Source organism: Scleropages formosus, chromosome 6 (genome assembly GCF_900964775.1).
Source record: "Scleropages formosus chromosome 6, fSclFor1.1, whole genome shotgun sequence".
NCBI lineage: Eukaryota > Metazoa > Chordata > Actinopteri > Osteoglossiformes > Osteoglossidae > Scleropages > Scleropages formosus.
This window is the reverse complement of record NC_041811.1, coordinates 14,636,511-14,652,851: the sequence shown is the minus strand read 5'-3', so window position 1 is coordinate 14,652,851 and position 16,341 is coordinate 14,636,511. Positions and strand designations below refer to the sequence as shown.

Below are 16,341 nucleotides of genomic sequence, written 5' to 3'. Positions count from 1 at the left end.
GGTTAGAAAAATATATGGACTAGTGTGGTTAAATTTAAACAGTGAAACATCAAACTATTTTTTTCTTTCCGGTTCCATGTAAAATGGTTTATGAAAGTCATGAAATTTGACGGTTGGTAAAGTGTAAAGTCCAGTCACAGTAACCAATATTGTAAATTGTGCACCCAGACAGAGAACTTGTTCAGTGTGCTGAAATATAAGTCATAAACCTCATGACCAGCATCACGGTGTACCAGCAACCTCACTGACTGTAATAAAACGAAGTTCAGGATGGAATGGACTTGAGTATTTAACTCATGTCTATGTCGTTAGTCCTTGATCTTCAAGACATTTTTTGTGTGTTCCTGATTTCTTTTTTTAGTTTGATACATGGTTAAAGCTGTCTGAACCAGGGAATGTTTAATACCTTCGAGGTATTTCGTTGTGAATTTTGTGGCAGACATGCTTTGGAGGAGAGAGGAAATATTAACTAGTTAGTCAAATTGGATGCCATCATGTGCAGTGTTAATTTTCCCTCACGTATGTTGCTGTGTGTATGATGGTGTAATTGTACAAATGGAGGGGAAGGCCTCGTTCGATCACAGCCCTGCTGTCGTACAGCTTGTGAACTCTGCATTACTCCAAACCACGAACACAGAGAGAGAAGTGTGCCGTGATCTGATGAGCCTTGGCGCTTGTGCAGTGGTGGTACGTGCAACTGATGCAGTTGGTGGGTTTCAGCTTGTTTTGGCTTGGCCCTTTTTTTCCGAAATCTTTATTGGCTTTGCCTTGCTCTGCTTTTCCTGTTTTCCAGTGTTGCTGGGTATGGCGGATTGAGACGCTCACACAATAGTCTCCTTCAAATTGAGAGATCTCCCCCCCCCCCCCCTCCCCTTTAACTATGTACTGTTAATGTTTAACACCATGCTCATTTGCTATTTATCTTTCTACACCATTCTTATTTCCAAAAGTTGGTGTTCATTTAGTTGACATTTGTCTCCAAAGTAATTTGGAATCAGCTAAATTAATAAATGTAATTTTACTTATTTAGCCGCTTGGAAAGTTTTTACCCTGTCAATTCAGAATACCTTGCTTAAAGGGTACCACAGTGGAAAGTGGGATTTGAACCTGGGTACTTTGGGTGCGAGGTAAAAGTTGTAACCACTGTAATAGCTACAGGCCCGATATTCAGTCATGAAACTAGTTGTCTCCGGTTAACAGTTGAGCATTGTGTAGAACATACCTCCAGGTGTACACTCCTTAACCCTTGAAGGAATCACATTTACGAAGCTCAGCTGTGCTGTATTTGGCAGTGCAGCGCTTGCGTACCACTTGCCAATGTATTGTTTTCACATTTTACACAATTTTTCTTCTATCATGAATTTATAGGTACGGTGCTACCTGTTGCTCCCACGCCAGCCGGCCTTAAACTTACCTTGGCTTTAGGGAGACAACATGATCATACTTCCAATCTGCATACTTACTGAAATGTGCCCTCAGGTGTGATACACACACTGCCCACTGCTGTTCAGAAACTCCATTAGGTTTTTTTTTCTTTTGAACAAATGGCTTGACATCATGGGTAAAGTCCCTACAGTGTTTATCTCTGCAGGTGGTACACTTGCATTACTGTCTGAAATGCTGAGCCTTCTGTTCACTAAATATATCCTTAAACCAGTAGGTGACTTTTTTAATAGACTCTTATTAAGGCCTCTTTATCTTCAGCTCTGTGTTGGTGTAATTGAATGAGTGCTCCTGCTTGCACATCAAATAATTAAGCAAAAATATTTTCTTATTAGGTTTATACTGTGCATCTGAACTTATTTGGATGGAATTCTTCTCCAGGCTTTTGCAGAAGTAGTTTACTACAGTCATAGTGGGTATTTACCGTGCCGTTGTAAATTTTTCTGCTACGCCCCTGAAATACTTGTTGTAGCTTTTTTTTTTGCTGTGCCAACAGTCTTGACATGTTAGTAAACTGAAATGAATATGTCTTTACAAGGTTGCTTTCTTCATTTTGACATCGCTCTTGCTTTTGCTCATTGGGCGTGGGGAGGGAGCCTAATGTTACAATCTGTTCAAGGTCCTCCGAAGCAAACCTTGGACTTAAGCGGAGTCGCTCTAGATCAACTTTGAAGAGTTTCGTATGTTCTGTGGTTTCTCGGCTCACCTCTGTCTCCTTCCCTTTGCGGCCCACCATTATATATGCCAAGACATAAATGAAATTGAAAAATAAACAGCATTTTGCATATAAGATAAATAGCTTCAGTGCTCAGTTTCCTCCTTCATCAGTCAAGTACGCATGTTCTAATTTCGTTCTGAGGGAGTGTCCAACTTCCTGCCCCGATAGTTTGTCTTCTCTCCAGACAAATGAGTGCAGCTTTAAGGAAAACAGAGGTACGTTTCCAAAATCAAAAGAAGGTTGTGTAAACAGTGCCGTGTTTATTTATACAGTGTAACTTTGTGATCAGTTGCCAGACAGACTGATTTAGGCCAATGCTCGACATTAATCTTTCTAATTTCCCACCCAGCTGTTGCCTTAGCTTCAGTCTGGCCTTTCACTCTGCAGACTGTGAAATGTTCGCAGGTCCGTCGCAGGGGGAGGCCTGTGGTGGCGGCATCCCTTCGTTCCTTGCTGGAAATCGTCCCAACTGAAGCCGGAATCAATCGCGGCACTCAACGGGGTAGACCAGATGGTCTTGGCCAGACGTCAGGTGGGCCCCATGTAAGGCTGTGCGTTTACATTTCGGCTAGATATTTGAGAGAAATGTATATCTGAATGTTTCCAAGAATTGAGTCGTGTTCCATTAGATTAATTTTTCTTTAAATGCACAATGTTCAGTATTACAGACACAAAGAATTAAGGGATTTTTTTCCCCCTAAATTGTGAACTACAAATTTTACTCTATCGCCGGCTTTTACACCGTTAGGCAGTTTCATGATTCTAGCTGACAAGGTGCTTTTTGCTTCTCTTCTGGTATGTTCAGCAATTTTAATTGCTGTAATAATTGTGGCAGCTGAAAGACAGACAAAATCAAGGCTCACTTATCTGTAATGTTGAGATTAGCCAAAAGCTCTCTCGTGGCATGTGCGCGCTGGTACTGTCGCATGTTCACAGTGTTGAGTTGCTGCGATTGCTCATAAGCTCGGAGGACACACGTCCTCCCTAAATGTAGTTTATCTCAGAAGCCGTCTTCACTTTTCTGACAAGGCTCACTTTGTTGCAGTGGAAATCCATCGTGTTCTTGCAGAGTGCAGATAGAGCCTCGCAGCTGGTGTACACTCGTGTACCAGAAAGAAGGCTGTGGCTTTCGGCACAGCTCTGGCTGCCCGGGCTCCTCCGTGCTCGTGAGGTGTGCGCGCAACAGTGACCTTCTAAGGTCCAAATCGTTGTAAGGCTGCTGCACTCTTTGGCTAAATTGGTTCGTGCAGGTGGTTATGGCAATAACAGGAGTGTGTCAGTTGTGGCGCACTGCAGCATAGGAACTCGAGCAAAATGGTGATGGTAAGTGACCTTGCAGCTAGAAATTATATATAATTAGGAGATCCTTACAGTATAGGGTGTTGACTGTTAATGGTTATTTTAATGTTTTCTCCTGTTTTTGACCTGTGAATAGACAGATCCTGGTATAGTGATGGAGTCACCGTGTGCTACCTGACACATTCTGACTGCTTTGTTCTCTCAGATCATTCCCACGTAGCTGAAGCACCCTGAAAGGGTGTGGCTCTTCTCCCAGAGCTGCTGTTAATTTGTGTTTGCGTGTCCAGCGGATGTAGCCGTAATTCTGCAGTTGGCAGTCGCTCTGATGTACACGATAAGATGCTTCCACTAGAGCGTCCACTCTGTTGGAACTGGAATCAGGACTGGACTGCTGAAACATTTACACCGTTGAGAAGTTCATAGGCATTTCCTTTTGCCACTGTTGCTTTCCTCCTCTGAAATGTTGAGATGAATGAAGACTTTTTTCCAACCAACTAGAATTTTAGCTCCACTTCCTGGTATCTACAAAAGGCTATCGATCTGCGATCTTTATTATGATTGTTTTCCCCTCCCCGCTTCTTGACCCTTTTATTTTACAATTTATACCTATGGATAGAGCAGGAAATTTTATGTTTGAGTTAATTTATCCTGTAGGGTGTTATACCAGGGGTCTTCCTGGGGTTTCAACTGGCAGCATTTGGGTTAAAAGTCCACAGCCTTAACTGCAGTGCTGCTGTTGACATTCCTTGGGATGGTGAGGACTTTAGGTGGCCCTCGTGTTGTGGTATGGTGTCGGTTCAGCTGATGGACACCATGCGCTAATCCCTGTTGTTTTATCACCAACTTCAGCACCCCTGGAGTGCTTTTCCCCATCTCCATAGCTCTGCTGAGCACTGTAGCCACAGTTTCCCAAAATGCAAATACGTGTTAGGGCAACACCAGTGGCGAAAAGCCCTTGTTTTAATTGTCCTTCAACAGCACTTGTCATTCTTTTGCATTAAAAATTCTGGGCCTTGGTGATTGTTTATGCTGTCCCTGTAGAATAGAGTACATTGTTCATTGTTCACTTAACTCCTGTATTTGGGTCATTTTGTGCGGAAAGCCAGACTAAAAGTAAACCAATAGAAACATGTCTGTCTTTTTAAGCTTATTAATCACCCAAATCCAGTTTACAGCTTTGCTTCAATCCTAGCAAACATTAGTTTTATCCAGAGTGCAAGTATTTCGGGGGGATAATTTTCATGTGCCAGAGATTCAGATTGAACTGTAGGACTACTTTCAGCATGTAAGGACAGGTGGATGCAAATTTTGGTTGCTGTTTGCCTTGGGAGGCTGGAGTTGGTTGGTGGGACTTCTACATTTGAAATGCAGAAAGAAAACTGCCGTGGTTGACTTGGAAAAAAATCACTTAACCGCATTGAAAACGCTGAGCGGTAAAAGTGTATGGTTAATTGAAGGCTCCATAAGAGTCTGCCAAGAAAATAATGCAACGTATCAAAACGCGGTCTGCGGTCAGCGGCTCGCTTTTGGGACGCTCTTAGAGGCCACTTAATCGGGGGGCTTCGCTTTCCAGAAACCTCACCAGATGTCTTCCTGACTTCCGAACCGTGAACAGCTTTCAACCCCCCGCAGAGCAATTTGCGGTCACGCGTTCCAGCTGGGTGCTGTATGCCAACTCGAGCCCGACTGACCAATCTCCAAGGGCAGTCAGCTCATTTCGAAGCTCTAATGAAACGCAGCGTTGCGGTACACTGCTCTATCGTAGTTGTGTGTTGTCGCTCTAGAGAGGGTATTTCCTTACCTGTGACTCGTTACTCCATCTGATAATCGAGCCCAGCACGTCACCCAGTTAGCAGCCAGCGCCTCCCTGTGTGCTGACCAGGTCTCCTCAGCTCGATGGGCCGGTATCTGAAGGTAGCATTGCTTGAGCCGAGCTGACCCCAAAACTCGAGTCTTCTGTTATGATTAATGTGAAATACAAACGAACACCCTGGAGGAGCATACACCTGCAAATACTGCAAGAATCAGCTGAGGAAGAGCAAACGGATGCAAATGATATACAAGTTCACATAAACTCGTAACAAAAAAGTGTACACACAAGCAGCTGACAAGGGGACAAGTATACAAACATCTTTGACGTGACGTAGGATGCCTTGTCATGCTTCCCTTGTGTGTTTGTGTACATCGATTTGTGCAAGAACAGCCTGAGTTGCAGTGAGCCCTTCTATGCCAGCCCCCCCCCCCCCCCATTTAAAACTTTCCTCACTCGTGCCCCCATGGCCAAGAACCTTTTTGGGCTAATAGCAGGACTTCGAGAGTGTTATGAAGAGGGTAAGAGGGTAAGGTTTATAATAAACTGTTGCTCTGGGATTCATGTATCGGAGGCCTTACGAAACACCCCAGTTGCTAGGCAGGAGCAAACAGGAATGCTCTCAAACTGAATTGGTCACACCGGGGTCAAAAGCCACCCCCTTTGTCTTTTCTCTGCTCTCCGCATCGTTTCGGAAACACTAAAAGCTTGTTTGTGGTAATTGATTAATGATTTTTTTTTTTTTAGTACATTTGTGGACTCTGTGCTGACTTGGTCTAAATTTCCTCAACAGCAGTTTCATTTTGAATGTTTTGTAATCTCTGCCCTGGGATGTCTGTCCTTTTAATAAAGGAGTAGTTGGTTCCTGTATTGTTGCGTTCCAAAGGTGATCTGTTCGTCTGGAGCTGGAGAAAGTGTCCTGAGTGAGAAATTAATTTTGTGACAGATTTTTTGATGCTCGGAATTGTTTTATTTCTGCCAAGGTATCAACACAGAGGCCAGTTTGACATCGCTTAGCTTGGTGATTGGCATCTTCACCACCTATTTTGTTTACTCACAACCCTGTTTTATTTCTGTAATGCTCCTTGCTCTGTTACTCTGAACAGATAATTGTGCTCCTAAATTATATTTAGGTGCATATACAGTCAGTGTAATCTGTGCCTTGTGTAATTTTTTTTTTTTTTAAAAGAAACGGGGATAGAAATGCATGAGGTGTTGTGTGTTTCTGTGGTATAAGCCAAGCAGTCCTCTGAGACATGAGGATTTAGTGTTTCTCCGTTTACAGATGGGACAAACGGATGGACGTGTGGGCTGACGGTGGGCTCCGTGAAGGCCCTGGTCAGAGCCTGCTGCTCCTGGCTGGACAGCGCTAACAATGGCCCGGATGTTTCTCTGCCCGTTGACCATGTCGACAGGCGTTGTGGGGTTATGTTTGGTTAGTGGCAGGACAGACCCGGCTGGAGATTATGTGTGAAAAGTCAACAAGGGGGTCTCTGCCTGATCAGGCCCAGATTACCAGTTCAAACAACCAGTCTTGCACTAGACCTGGACGGATGGTTTCTCTGACATGTGGATACAGGCAAGGTGCTCGCCATGCAGACGGAACACCGTACGCTGTGACCAGATGGTTTGCGTCCTGCCTTCTGTGTTGCCGGTACACATTTTGAGAGTGGCATGACAGCTATGGGGAGGGTAGGATGTTATAATACGACACTGAGGATGGCATGTCAACAAAGACAGTAGGATGTTTCAGCCTCCTGGATAATGGTCAACAAGAGGTTAATCAAGCAATCAGCTTGTTTGTGTTGCTCTGTTTTTCCAAAAGCAACATAACCGGTCTCAGGACAGCTTGGTGTAATGTTCCCCAACACTCTGAGACCAATTTTTTTATTATTATTATAAAATCTTGAGTATTTTACCAGTGTTTTTATTTACTCACGCTGAAGGGCTCAGATGAGACACAATGAGATAATCACACAACACGTGACAGAATTACATTCAGCATGTGGCTTCTGACATGCGGTATGTGTATAGACATATGACTGGCCAAGGGTAGTACCATTGGTGTGTATGAAAGGACACGGCATGAGTTAACCAGGTTGTCCTAGAGTACATTTGTTTGTTTTCTGTGGCAAAGCTGTTCTGGATCAAATGTCTTTCAGTGACACGTAGGAGTCATGTTTAACGTAGTTGTAACGCCTTATTGCATCCAGAGTGAAACAAGAGGAGGACCTGTGCACGGAAAAACAGATTCAGATCTCCACAATGAACATGTTGAAGAATGACTTCTTGAGTGGTTCATGATGGCTGGACTCGGACGAATGCGCTCCTTGCATATAATAATGCACTTCTTTATCTTGGTCACCAGTGTTGACAAAGCGACTGTACAACTGCAGTTTTTACAGGCGCGGCTCTTCACTTTTTATTTCTTTATTTGAGCGACTCAAAGCTTTAAAGTAGCTGCTAGTGTAGTGGTTAGAGCTGTTGCCTTTGGAACCAAAGATCCCAGGTTCAGATCCTACTTTCAGCTGTAGCACCCTTGAGCAAGGTACTTGGTGTAAATTGCTCCAATAAAGTTACCCAGATGTATAAATGGGTGGTTGGTCATAATTTTATGTTGTAAGTTGTATTGGAGGAAAGCATCGGTTAAATTAATAGAATGTTATGTTAAATGTCAGAGCGGGACAATGGCTGTCTTTGTGAGCTTTGAACTGAAAACCTTCTTGTTCAGCCCATGGCACAGGGTGATAATGAGAAGGATCCCATGGCATGCACTTCAGTACAAAGACAGAAGCCAGAAAAAGGAACAGTCGGTCATCCCTTGATTGACCTTGGATCCCGCTGTCCTTGTTAGCAGCTTTTTAAACATGCAGTTTTGGAAATTGCGTTAACCACACCCTACTTGCATAGTGCTGTTGCTTAGACAGCTGTTCTGGACACGTACCAGAGTCCCGCGGGCTCCTGTTACCCAACTCTTTTCCTCTTTCGTGCCTGGAGGTTGTTGTGTTTTAATGGACCTTTCCTCCAGCGGTGCTGCAGGCTGTACAGTGATGTGGCCTCTCGGTTTTTTCTTTTCCTTTCCTCACCCCTATTCTCTTTGAGGCCCTGCGATGCCTCTCGAAGCGGCGGTCAGTCCGGAGACGGAAACACGATCTGGCGGTGGTGACAATGGGGGTCGGCGTGTGGGGGTGGGGTCGGTAGGAGGGTGTTGAAGTGGCTTTGTGAGCTGACCCCCACCCCCGTGTTCTCTCGAGCTCCATAGAGATGGTCACCAGTTGCAGTTGCTGAGTGGCTACTGGTGCCACTTATCTTGCCAAGTTCTCATTTCCTTGCGCATAATTCACTGGTTTGTCCCAACTTAGGATATTCTGTGCTTATGAGCAATTAAGGAAATGTGCAAAAAGGCATATTACAATAATTCATGTATGCTTAGTGGTTGAAATACTGCTAAAATATTTCACAAAAAATGCAGTGAGTACGAGTTTGTCCTTCGGTAGTGTCACTTTGGGGTTCCATCGTGGTGTTTGTAGAGTTTCTAGAGTTTTACTTCTGACTGTGCAAGCGGTAAACTGTTTTGACCTCCTTTCGAAACATTGCGGCATTATTGCAGTAGTAGTTCTTTAGAATTCCTTCCTCCAAGCTGGCAGAAGGGCATGAGAGACCCTGAAACTGGTCAGCAGATGTTGTTCTTTTCTGCCTGATAATGTCTGGAGGTCACACTGGCAGCAGCCATCTTTACAGCCTCAGCATTTGCAGAAGAAAGTCAGCGGGGATGTAGGGAAGTGGGAGGGGGATGGTCTGTCTCCACTGTAAACTGCTGCAGTTAACTCCATCCAAGGCCTCCCTCCTTCCCCTGCTGTGGGGGAGAGCGAGCGAGAGAGAGAGAGAGAGACAGGCCATGCATGTGATGAAGAAGTGGCCCAGATTCCTGCATGAATCGTCCTTCTCGGTGTGACTCCAAGGGTCAACGACATCCAGTGAGATCTGTTGCTCTCCATTCAGGTGCTGCAGGGACAAGGTTAAGGCCCAGGGTGGGCTGTGATTGGGCGAATGGACTGGAACTGATCTGCGCCAGCACAGGTGTGGCAAAGTACCCCCGAGGGTGCAGTGATTTGCTTTGTTTTTGTTTTGTCTTGTCTTGCTTTCCTTGCCCAGTGGACTTGCGTGGCTTCCCCTTGGACCTGTGACTGTGTGCGTGCGTGCGTGTGTGGGTGGGTGGGGTTGCGTTTCCCAACCCCGTCAGCTTGGGTCACGCGTCTGTCGCTCGCAGGCTGTTCAGCGTTGCTGCTACTATGGCTCACAGCAGGGGAGAAAATTCCCGCAAGCATAGTGTCACGTGTGCAGTGTCCCGTGTTTTGGTTTCAAAGCACTACTTAACCGATAGAGAGGCTCCTTTGTGTGGTGTGATTTATACAGGATGGTAGGAACAGACATCTCAAACTAAGAAGCCATCAGCTATATATGTTTGAAGCATCACACCGATAGCTGCTTGTTGGGTGTGTTCGGGATGGTCTGCAAGAGGAGGAAACGATGCGAGTGGATCCACCATTTTATTTCTCACTGAAACTAACCAGTGTGTAGTTTTTGCATTAATCCTCTCTTGTTTAATATGCTTTTTTGTGCTTAAACTGCATGCTTGGGATGATGGTGTTTCTTGCAGCCGTGAAGTCAGCAGTTTGTCAGCTCCGTTTACCTTTTAGGTCCCATCCCAATGTAGCTGAAGGAAGTTACACATGCCATGTTAATAAAGGCAAATAAAGCTCTTCTTGACAGCATGTTAGCTACAGAGTGAATGGGACAGCAGGAGCTATAGTGACCTTGCCTTCCAAGTACTTGGGTTTGAATCCTGCTTCCTAGTACCCTGAAGCAAGATACTTATTCTAGTTAAAATGTACCCTGCTGTATAAATGGGGTAATAATTGTATGAAGCTTAACCCCATAAGTCACTTTGGAGGAGAGTGGCCACTGAATGAATTTATCTTAAAGCCAACAGTGGGCAACTCTTGTAGCCCAGTGGTTCTTCAGGTAGCTTCCGGTGGAGTGTATTTGAGGGATGATACCTGTTTTCACGAGCTGAGAAAACAGTTTAGTGACAAAGGCCTTCGATCAATCTGTCACTCGGGGTGCCCTGTGAATGCCAGGTGTCTCGCGTACACAGGCGTCCAGATGTGGTGAATGCCGCGCACAAGCTGCAGGTGATTCCATGCTCATGCAACACCCTTCTGCAGAAACCCATTGCAGGGCACAGTGGGGCACATCTATTTGCTCAGGGCTGCGATTTCCAAAAAAAAAAAAAAAACACAAAGCTCATATGTGTGAAAGGCATTAAGTGCTGATGCTGTTTGAATGACAGTCTCTTATGTCCACTTGCTCTCTGGTCCGTTGTGTGTTTTCTGGTCCGTAACGATGTTTGTGTGGAATTCAGAGATCCCAGACGAGATGTACCGCGAAGGTTAATGAGTTTAATCAGTAACTCTCCATCCTTGTTTCGAGTTATTCTTTAGCTGGAACTCTCTCATGAACTTCCCTTCTGGGAAGCACGTTGGCGGACAGGCTGTTGTTTTAGCTTATCTTGTGTAATGAGAGGAACGCCGCAGTGCTGTCTGTGTGCACGGCCATTGGGGGTTCCGGCCCTCTGTCCCAGGGAGCCTCTGAGAACGCCGTTGTGCGCTCTTTGCCTGCCTTTGACATGGACTTTCAAATGGTCTGTGTTTTGCTTAGAGGGAGCTGGAGGGCACCTCCCCCCCTTCTAAAAACAGTTTTTGGCTTTATGGACCCACACCCTCACGCACCCCTCCCCCAGAGGCCATGCTCTAGTTCCAGTACACGGGGTTGTGGGCCATTAATCGACTGTCTGCTCGTCAGCGCACCCTGCGCAATCGTCCTGACACGCCGGAGACAGTGCTTGCTCGCAGCAGCAGGGGGGACGCCAGGAGGATGTGCAGCGGTAGTATCGGGGATCTAAGAATTGCAATCAGCTGTTTGGGGTGACTGGGACTTCTCAGAGCCTGAAGTGCTACAGTTTTGCATGGCCTTGCATAGAAGGCAGAGGTTTTCCCGTTTATCTCAGGTTTGGAGACCTTCAGTAGGTGGCATTGACCTCGACAGCGCACACACCAGCCAGGAGACGGGAGGCTGGCACCACCCAGGGCCCCTGGGCCTATCTGAAAACGAGCTGAGTGTCCGTGGAGCAGTTGGTGCTCTTTCACACCCCAACAGGGAGAGGAAGGTGGGGGTCAAGGGGGTGGCAGGGTCATGGTCTGCTTAGGGGGCCAAGCTCTTCAAATGGCTATGGGTGGGAGGAATTTCTCCGCATTCCATGTGCATTCCAGAGCCAGTCGCAGAGCTCTGGGGTAACACACATACTCAGAGTTCCCGCTTGCCACCTGCAGAAAACTGACTGCCTGACCTTCAGTCTCAGAACTTTTTTTTTGTATTCGTTTTGAAGCACACTGTATCACCTCCAACATCTTAACTTTTGACAGGTTTTCAGTATTTTTATATAGCCAAACTGCACACATGAGCGCTCTGCTGTACAGCTCTGCAGCTGCATTCGTGACCTTGGTAACAAAGCTTTACTGGTAGTTTTGGCACCCCAGTGGCATGTGGCTGGAGCAGGTTGAAGCGCCATGTAGCCGGCCGCTTAGTCTCTGGCTGCTCTAAATTCGGCAGTTGTTCAGAAGTTATTTGTAGTAATACACAAGTTTCGCGTTGCTTCCCAAAATAAAAGCTCTATTTGGGCCGCTAAGTTGACAGCTGCCACTTTTAGAGGTTGCCAGCGAGACGGGGTTTGTCCATGGCACTAGTGGTAAAACCATTTACCATTTTTAAGTTCTGGCATTGTCTTACTCAAAAGGCTAATGACAAAGCGAACCTAGTAAAACATTTAGAGGGCCAAAAAGTCAGGTTTAATTTATTTTTCTGTTTGCTTTATTTTGCCAATAGCAACGTCTGAATGACTGGTATGATTGCTGGTGAAGCCTAATAAACTCCATAGTAGTGTAGGTGCTGCTCACCGTTTTTGCGAGCAAGGGCTGTCCTCACAATTTCCTTTCACTAATTTACGTAACTAACAGAGTTCTGAAGGGAGCCTAGTCGATGGAATTGTCACCTTGCAACTTGAAGGATCTCTGTGTGAAAACTGCAGATACCCACCTGTTTAAATGGGAAAATTACCATAAAGTTGGTTAAATAACACTTTACAAAGGCATCAGCTTTTACAAACAGCACTTCTGAAATGTTGGAGAATCAATTGGTCTTTGCCCTGATGGAAAATGAGACATGTTCAAGCCACAGTCCTCAGCACCACTGAATTAAATGATGCCAGTGGAGAGCCAGTTTCTCTCTCTCTGCCTTTGGTCATCATGATCAATGGAAGTGGTTTTAGCCAACTTGTCCTCAGCCTTATGGGTGATGTTATCATTGCAGTGGTAGGTTGAGTTGACATTCCTCACCAGTGTTTGGAACTGAACGCCGTTCACCTGTGACAGTGACGTAGTGTTTCACAGCCAGTTGTGTAAGTGGACGGCTTGGAGATGTAACATGGAGGAACAGGCAACGGGGGCCATAAGGAGCTCGGAAGCAAAGTTAAAGCCAGAAAAAGACGGGACCTTGAGCATCTGCCATGCCAAGAAGCCCATCTTGGGTTTTGAACCTAAAGCCTCTCTCAAGATGGGTTGATTTTTCTGCTTTACTCCTCAAATTGACTTAGACTTAGACTCCTTCCAGTGAAATAGTTCATTTTTGCCATGTTTTTTCATTAAAAATTGAATTTTTCTCTGCAATTATGTGTTCATTTGAATTGAAGGGTTCAAGACACTCGTGTTGCTGTACAGAAGGATTAAATGGTTCCTGTCCCACAATGACTCTTAAGCAATAATGCGGGATCCCCACCTGAAGACGTAGATGGGCTACAATACAACAGGGTAGCGAAGCAGCAGTTCTGTGCAGACTTTGCATAGAACACACAAGGTGGTAAACACCTTTTTTTTTTTTTTTTTTTTCTCCTCCCCTATGGAGTAATAGAGGCAAAAACTGAAAAACGGGGCCAGCATTCATTTGACATACCGTGGTGCGCAGGATGTCTGTTGCAACTCATTTCCTGTCATGATCCGCTTCCCCCGCTCCCATTTGTTTTGTTTTTTGAAAGTGCTGCGTTTGCACTTGAAAGAGGAAGCTGTTGCTTGGACTGTAAAAGTATAAAATATATCACAGAAATACTTTTTTAATTTTTTTTTTTTAAAAAAAAAAAAAAAGATCCATTTGTCAAGTTCTTAAAGAATCTGGATGTTTGTATAAAGTTGTTGAACTGTCGATCCAGATGCGTCGCAACCCTTTCACGTGGACGTTTGCAAAAGTGCGGTCAGTCCTCGAGGCCTGCTCTTTGCTGCAGAAAGAAAGGTTTGTGGTGATTCACATGACCCCTGCCCCCCACACCTCTCACTCCCCCACCGATGGAGGCAGGCATCTCTGGTTACTTGATGTTCAAGATAAGATTCAGTAGCGCCGCCTTCTCTCTTTGCAGCGCGGCCCTGTGGTTCGCCGCTAGACACTTCTCTGGGGTTCGTCGCATCCCAGACCAGCTGAAACTGCTAAGTGCTGGTGTGGCTCAGCATCCCATGCACTGGGTAAAATACCCTCCTGAATAGGTACAGTCTTCATGAGCCTTATAAACACTTCTCTCAATATTAAAGCGATATCATAACAATGAGAGGTATTGCTATGGAGTTGGCTGTAATGCCAAGCGTGCTGCTTTTACACTGTACATGTGGTGGTGTTTTCAGCTTCCCTGTCTGACCTTTTTTGTTTCTATTTTAGTAGCATTAACTAGTTCACCAAGAAGATGGCCCACAGAGCTCAAACAAAAGGGGGAGGCTTTTTTGCATGGGTGCAAAACTGGAAAGTAATAAAGGGTGTAAATCTGCAGTAAATCCCTGTACTTGTCATTCCCTTTCCCTGAAATTATAGTGTTTTTTTTTTTTTTTTTTTTTCCCTCCCCTGCTTGCTTGGTTGCTTTGAAATTGCACCGCAGTAAATTGGCACCCGTGCTCGGTGATTGCGGCCAGAGGCTCGTGGCACTCGGAGAAGCTACCCGTCATGTGTTGGAGGCTTCCTTTCACAGTTGGACTTCCTACTCAAGGAATGAGAAGGTTGCAGCTGTTTTATGTTCAACCTGGCGGACGTCCTGTATGCAAACGGAACTCTGTCTCCACAGAGAGCTGTCTGGCCCAAGTCCTGTCTTCATGTACATTAGTATGGGAAGAGCCGCAGGTGCGTTCTGCACATCTGCTCTTCCTATAGCAGTTGGCCACAAACTGCGTGACCTCGCCTTCGTAAGGTTGAACGCGGTCGCTGCGGTTGCCAGCCAGGGCATGTTGGCGAGCGCTTTTGCCGTGTCAGTGCCCATGGGTTCATGTGTGCAGTTGACTCCTAATGCAACGCATAGGTGTACGATGCTGAACCGTTGCCATGTCAATGGGCATTAAAACATAGAGCGTAGTAAGGAAACCAGCAGCCTGTTGCTTGTTTGCACGTGGATCGTTTTACACTGATGGCTACGCTAGCTAAGGTGCCACAGCTTATCGAGTTGCACAGTTTAGTTTTAGTTACTTAGCGGACTTGCATCCTAAGCGACTTCCATGGCTTGCAATTTTCCGCTTAATTCCCGCGTGAAAGTGGATTTCCACCCCCCCGGCTGAAGTCATTCTGGTTGGGTGTCTTGCTCTCACAGGTACAAAGCAGCCAAGCAGCCTGTGGCTCAGAATTAGGTATTTTGCTCAGAAGTCCACTTCTTTCCTATTTATTCATTTGGGTCACTGAGACTTTCACTCTTGTGCTGGAGCCAGTGAACCACCCTCCAGGGGATCTGATAGTCTTGTTTGTTTGACTGTTGGTTGGTCCACATACCTGCGCTGCCAGTTTCCACCATTGTGCTCTGGGTACACTCTCCGCTGTCCCCCAAAGCCACGGTAACCTGAGTGTGTGAGCCCTGTGGCTCCTGAGAAAGAGTATAGACAGTGCCCCGTGTGTGCGGGGGAGAAAGAGACGCAAACTTGGCTTACGTGGAACGGATTCTGTGCCGCTGGGCCTTGCACATACCACCTGCGTGCCCCACAATGCCGCTTTGTTCCCCAAGTTCACAGCACTGTGGGATAGCTGTCATATGAGAGGCAGGGGACCGCTGCCATCAACCCATTTCATCCCCTCGCCGACGCTGACTCCAGTCCTTATGTTTTGAGCCCAGACCGTTGTGGTCCACAGTTCTTCGTGTTCATATTATCTACGTTCGGACAAAATACTCTCTCCGTCCCCCTCTTCGTTTTGGGATTGAAGTGAACTGATACTTCACGTCTTTCAGATCGGCAGCCGTAAGGCAGTTGCGTGTCCATCTTTCAGTGCTTTCTTTGAGCGCTTGGAGACTGTTTCCACCCATAGTGATAAGTAACATGAGTTAGAAGACCATGTCAGCTGTCACAGATTGACAGGCCACTTAATATTCTGCTTCGGTTAAGCTTTCGTTGACGCTTTCTTTGACACTTCCTGGTCTGGGCGTCTTTAAATCTTTTGCTACTTGCGGGTGAACAGGAAGCTTTTCTTTCCTCGCCCGCAGTCTATTTTTGTTCTGACAGCGTTCTGTGTCTTTACTCAAACACAGCTCCCTTGATCAGAGAGAAAAGTTATCGGCAAGAACTGTGGCCATGGAGCATGATGGGTAGGTAACTTGCGCCTTTCTTGCTCAGTTATCCATTTTGCTTTTATAATTTTCTTTTTTTTTTTTTTTTAATGTATGGAAGGTGAATATGTTTCCAAGTTATGATTTGTATGAGGAATCAGTAACCAGCTTTGTAAATTAAGGAAGAGGCTTAGGTTTGGGTGGGTTTCGGATTTTTATTTCCAGGGTCCCTGTCTTGTCAGCAATGAAACCTGTGCTCTCGTGAGTTTCTTGTTGATGGTGATGGTGGCACGTGACGTTGCTCTCTTGCACTCCTGCTCTCCTCCACTGCAGAAGTTCTTGCTAAATAGTTGGTGTCAGTGTTTAGTAGGAGCGAGCATGCAGAATGTCACGTCTCGG

At 45.7% G+C, this 16,341-nt stretch overlaps 1 protein-coding gene across 3 annotated transcripts in view; it reads left to right on the top strand.

Moving 5' to 3' along the window:
• Positions 1–16,341, top strand: part of map3k1 (mitogen-activated protein kinase kinase kinase 1, E3 ubiquitin protein ligase) — a 42,026-nt gene that overhangs the window by 2,800 nt on the left and 22,885 nt on the right. Inside the window, exon 1 of one of the 3 annotated variants that reach the window (XM_018744921.2) lies at positions 15,902–15,981. The exons of the other annotated variants lie outside the window; for them this stretch is intronic. Coding sequence (XP_018600437.1) covers positions 15,968–15,981 — 14 coding nt within the window. The 5' untranslated portion in view covers positions 15,902–15,967. Of the gene's footprint in view, positions 1–15,901; positions 15,982–16,341 lie in introns of those variants that run through there. 3 annotated transcript variants of the gene reach the window in all.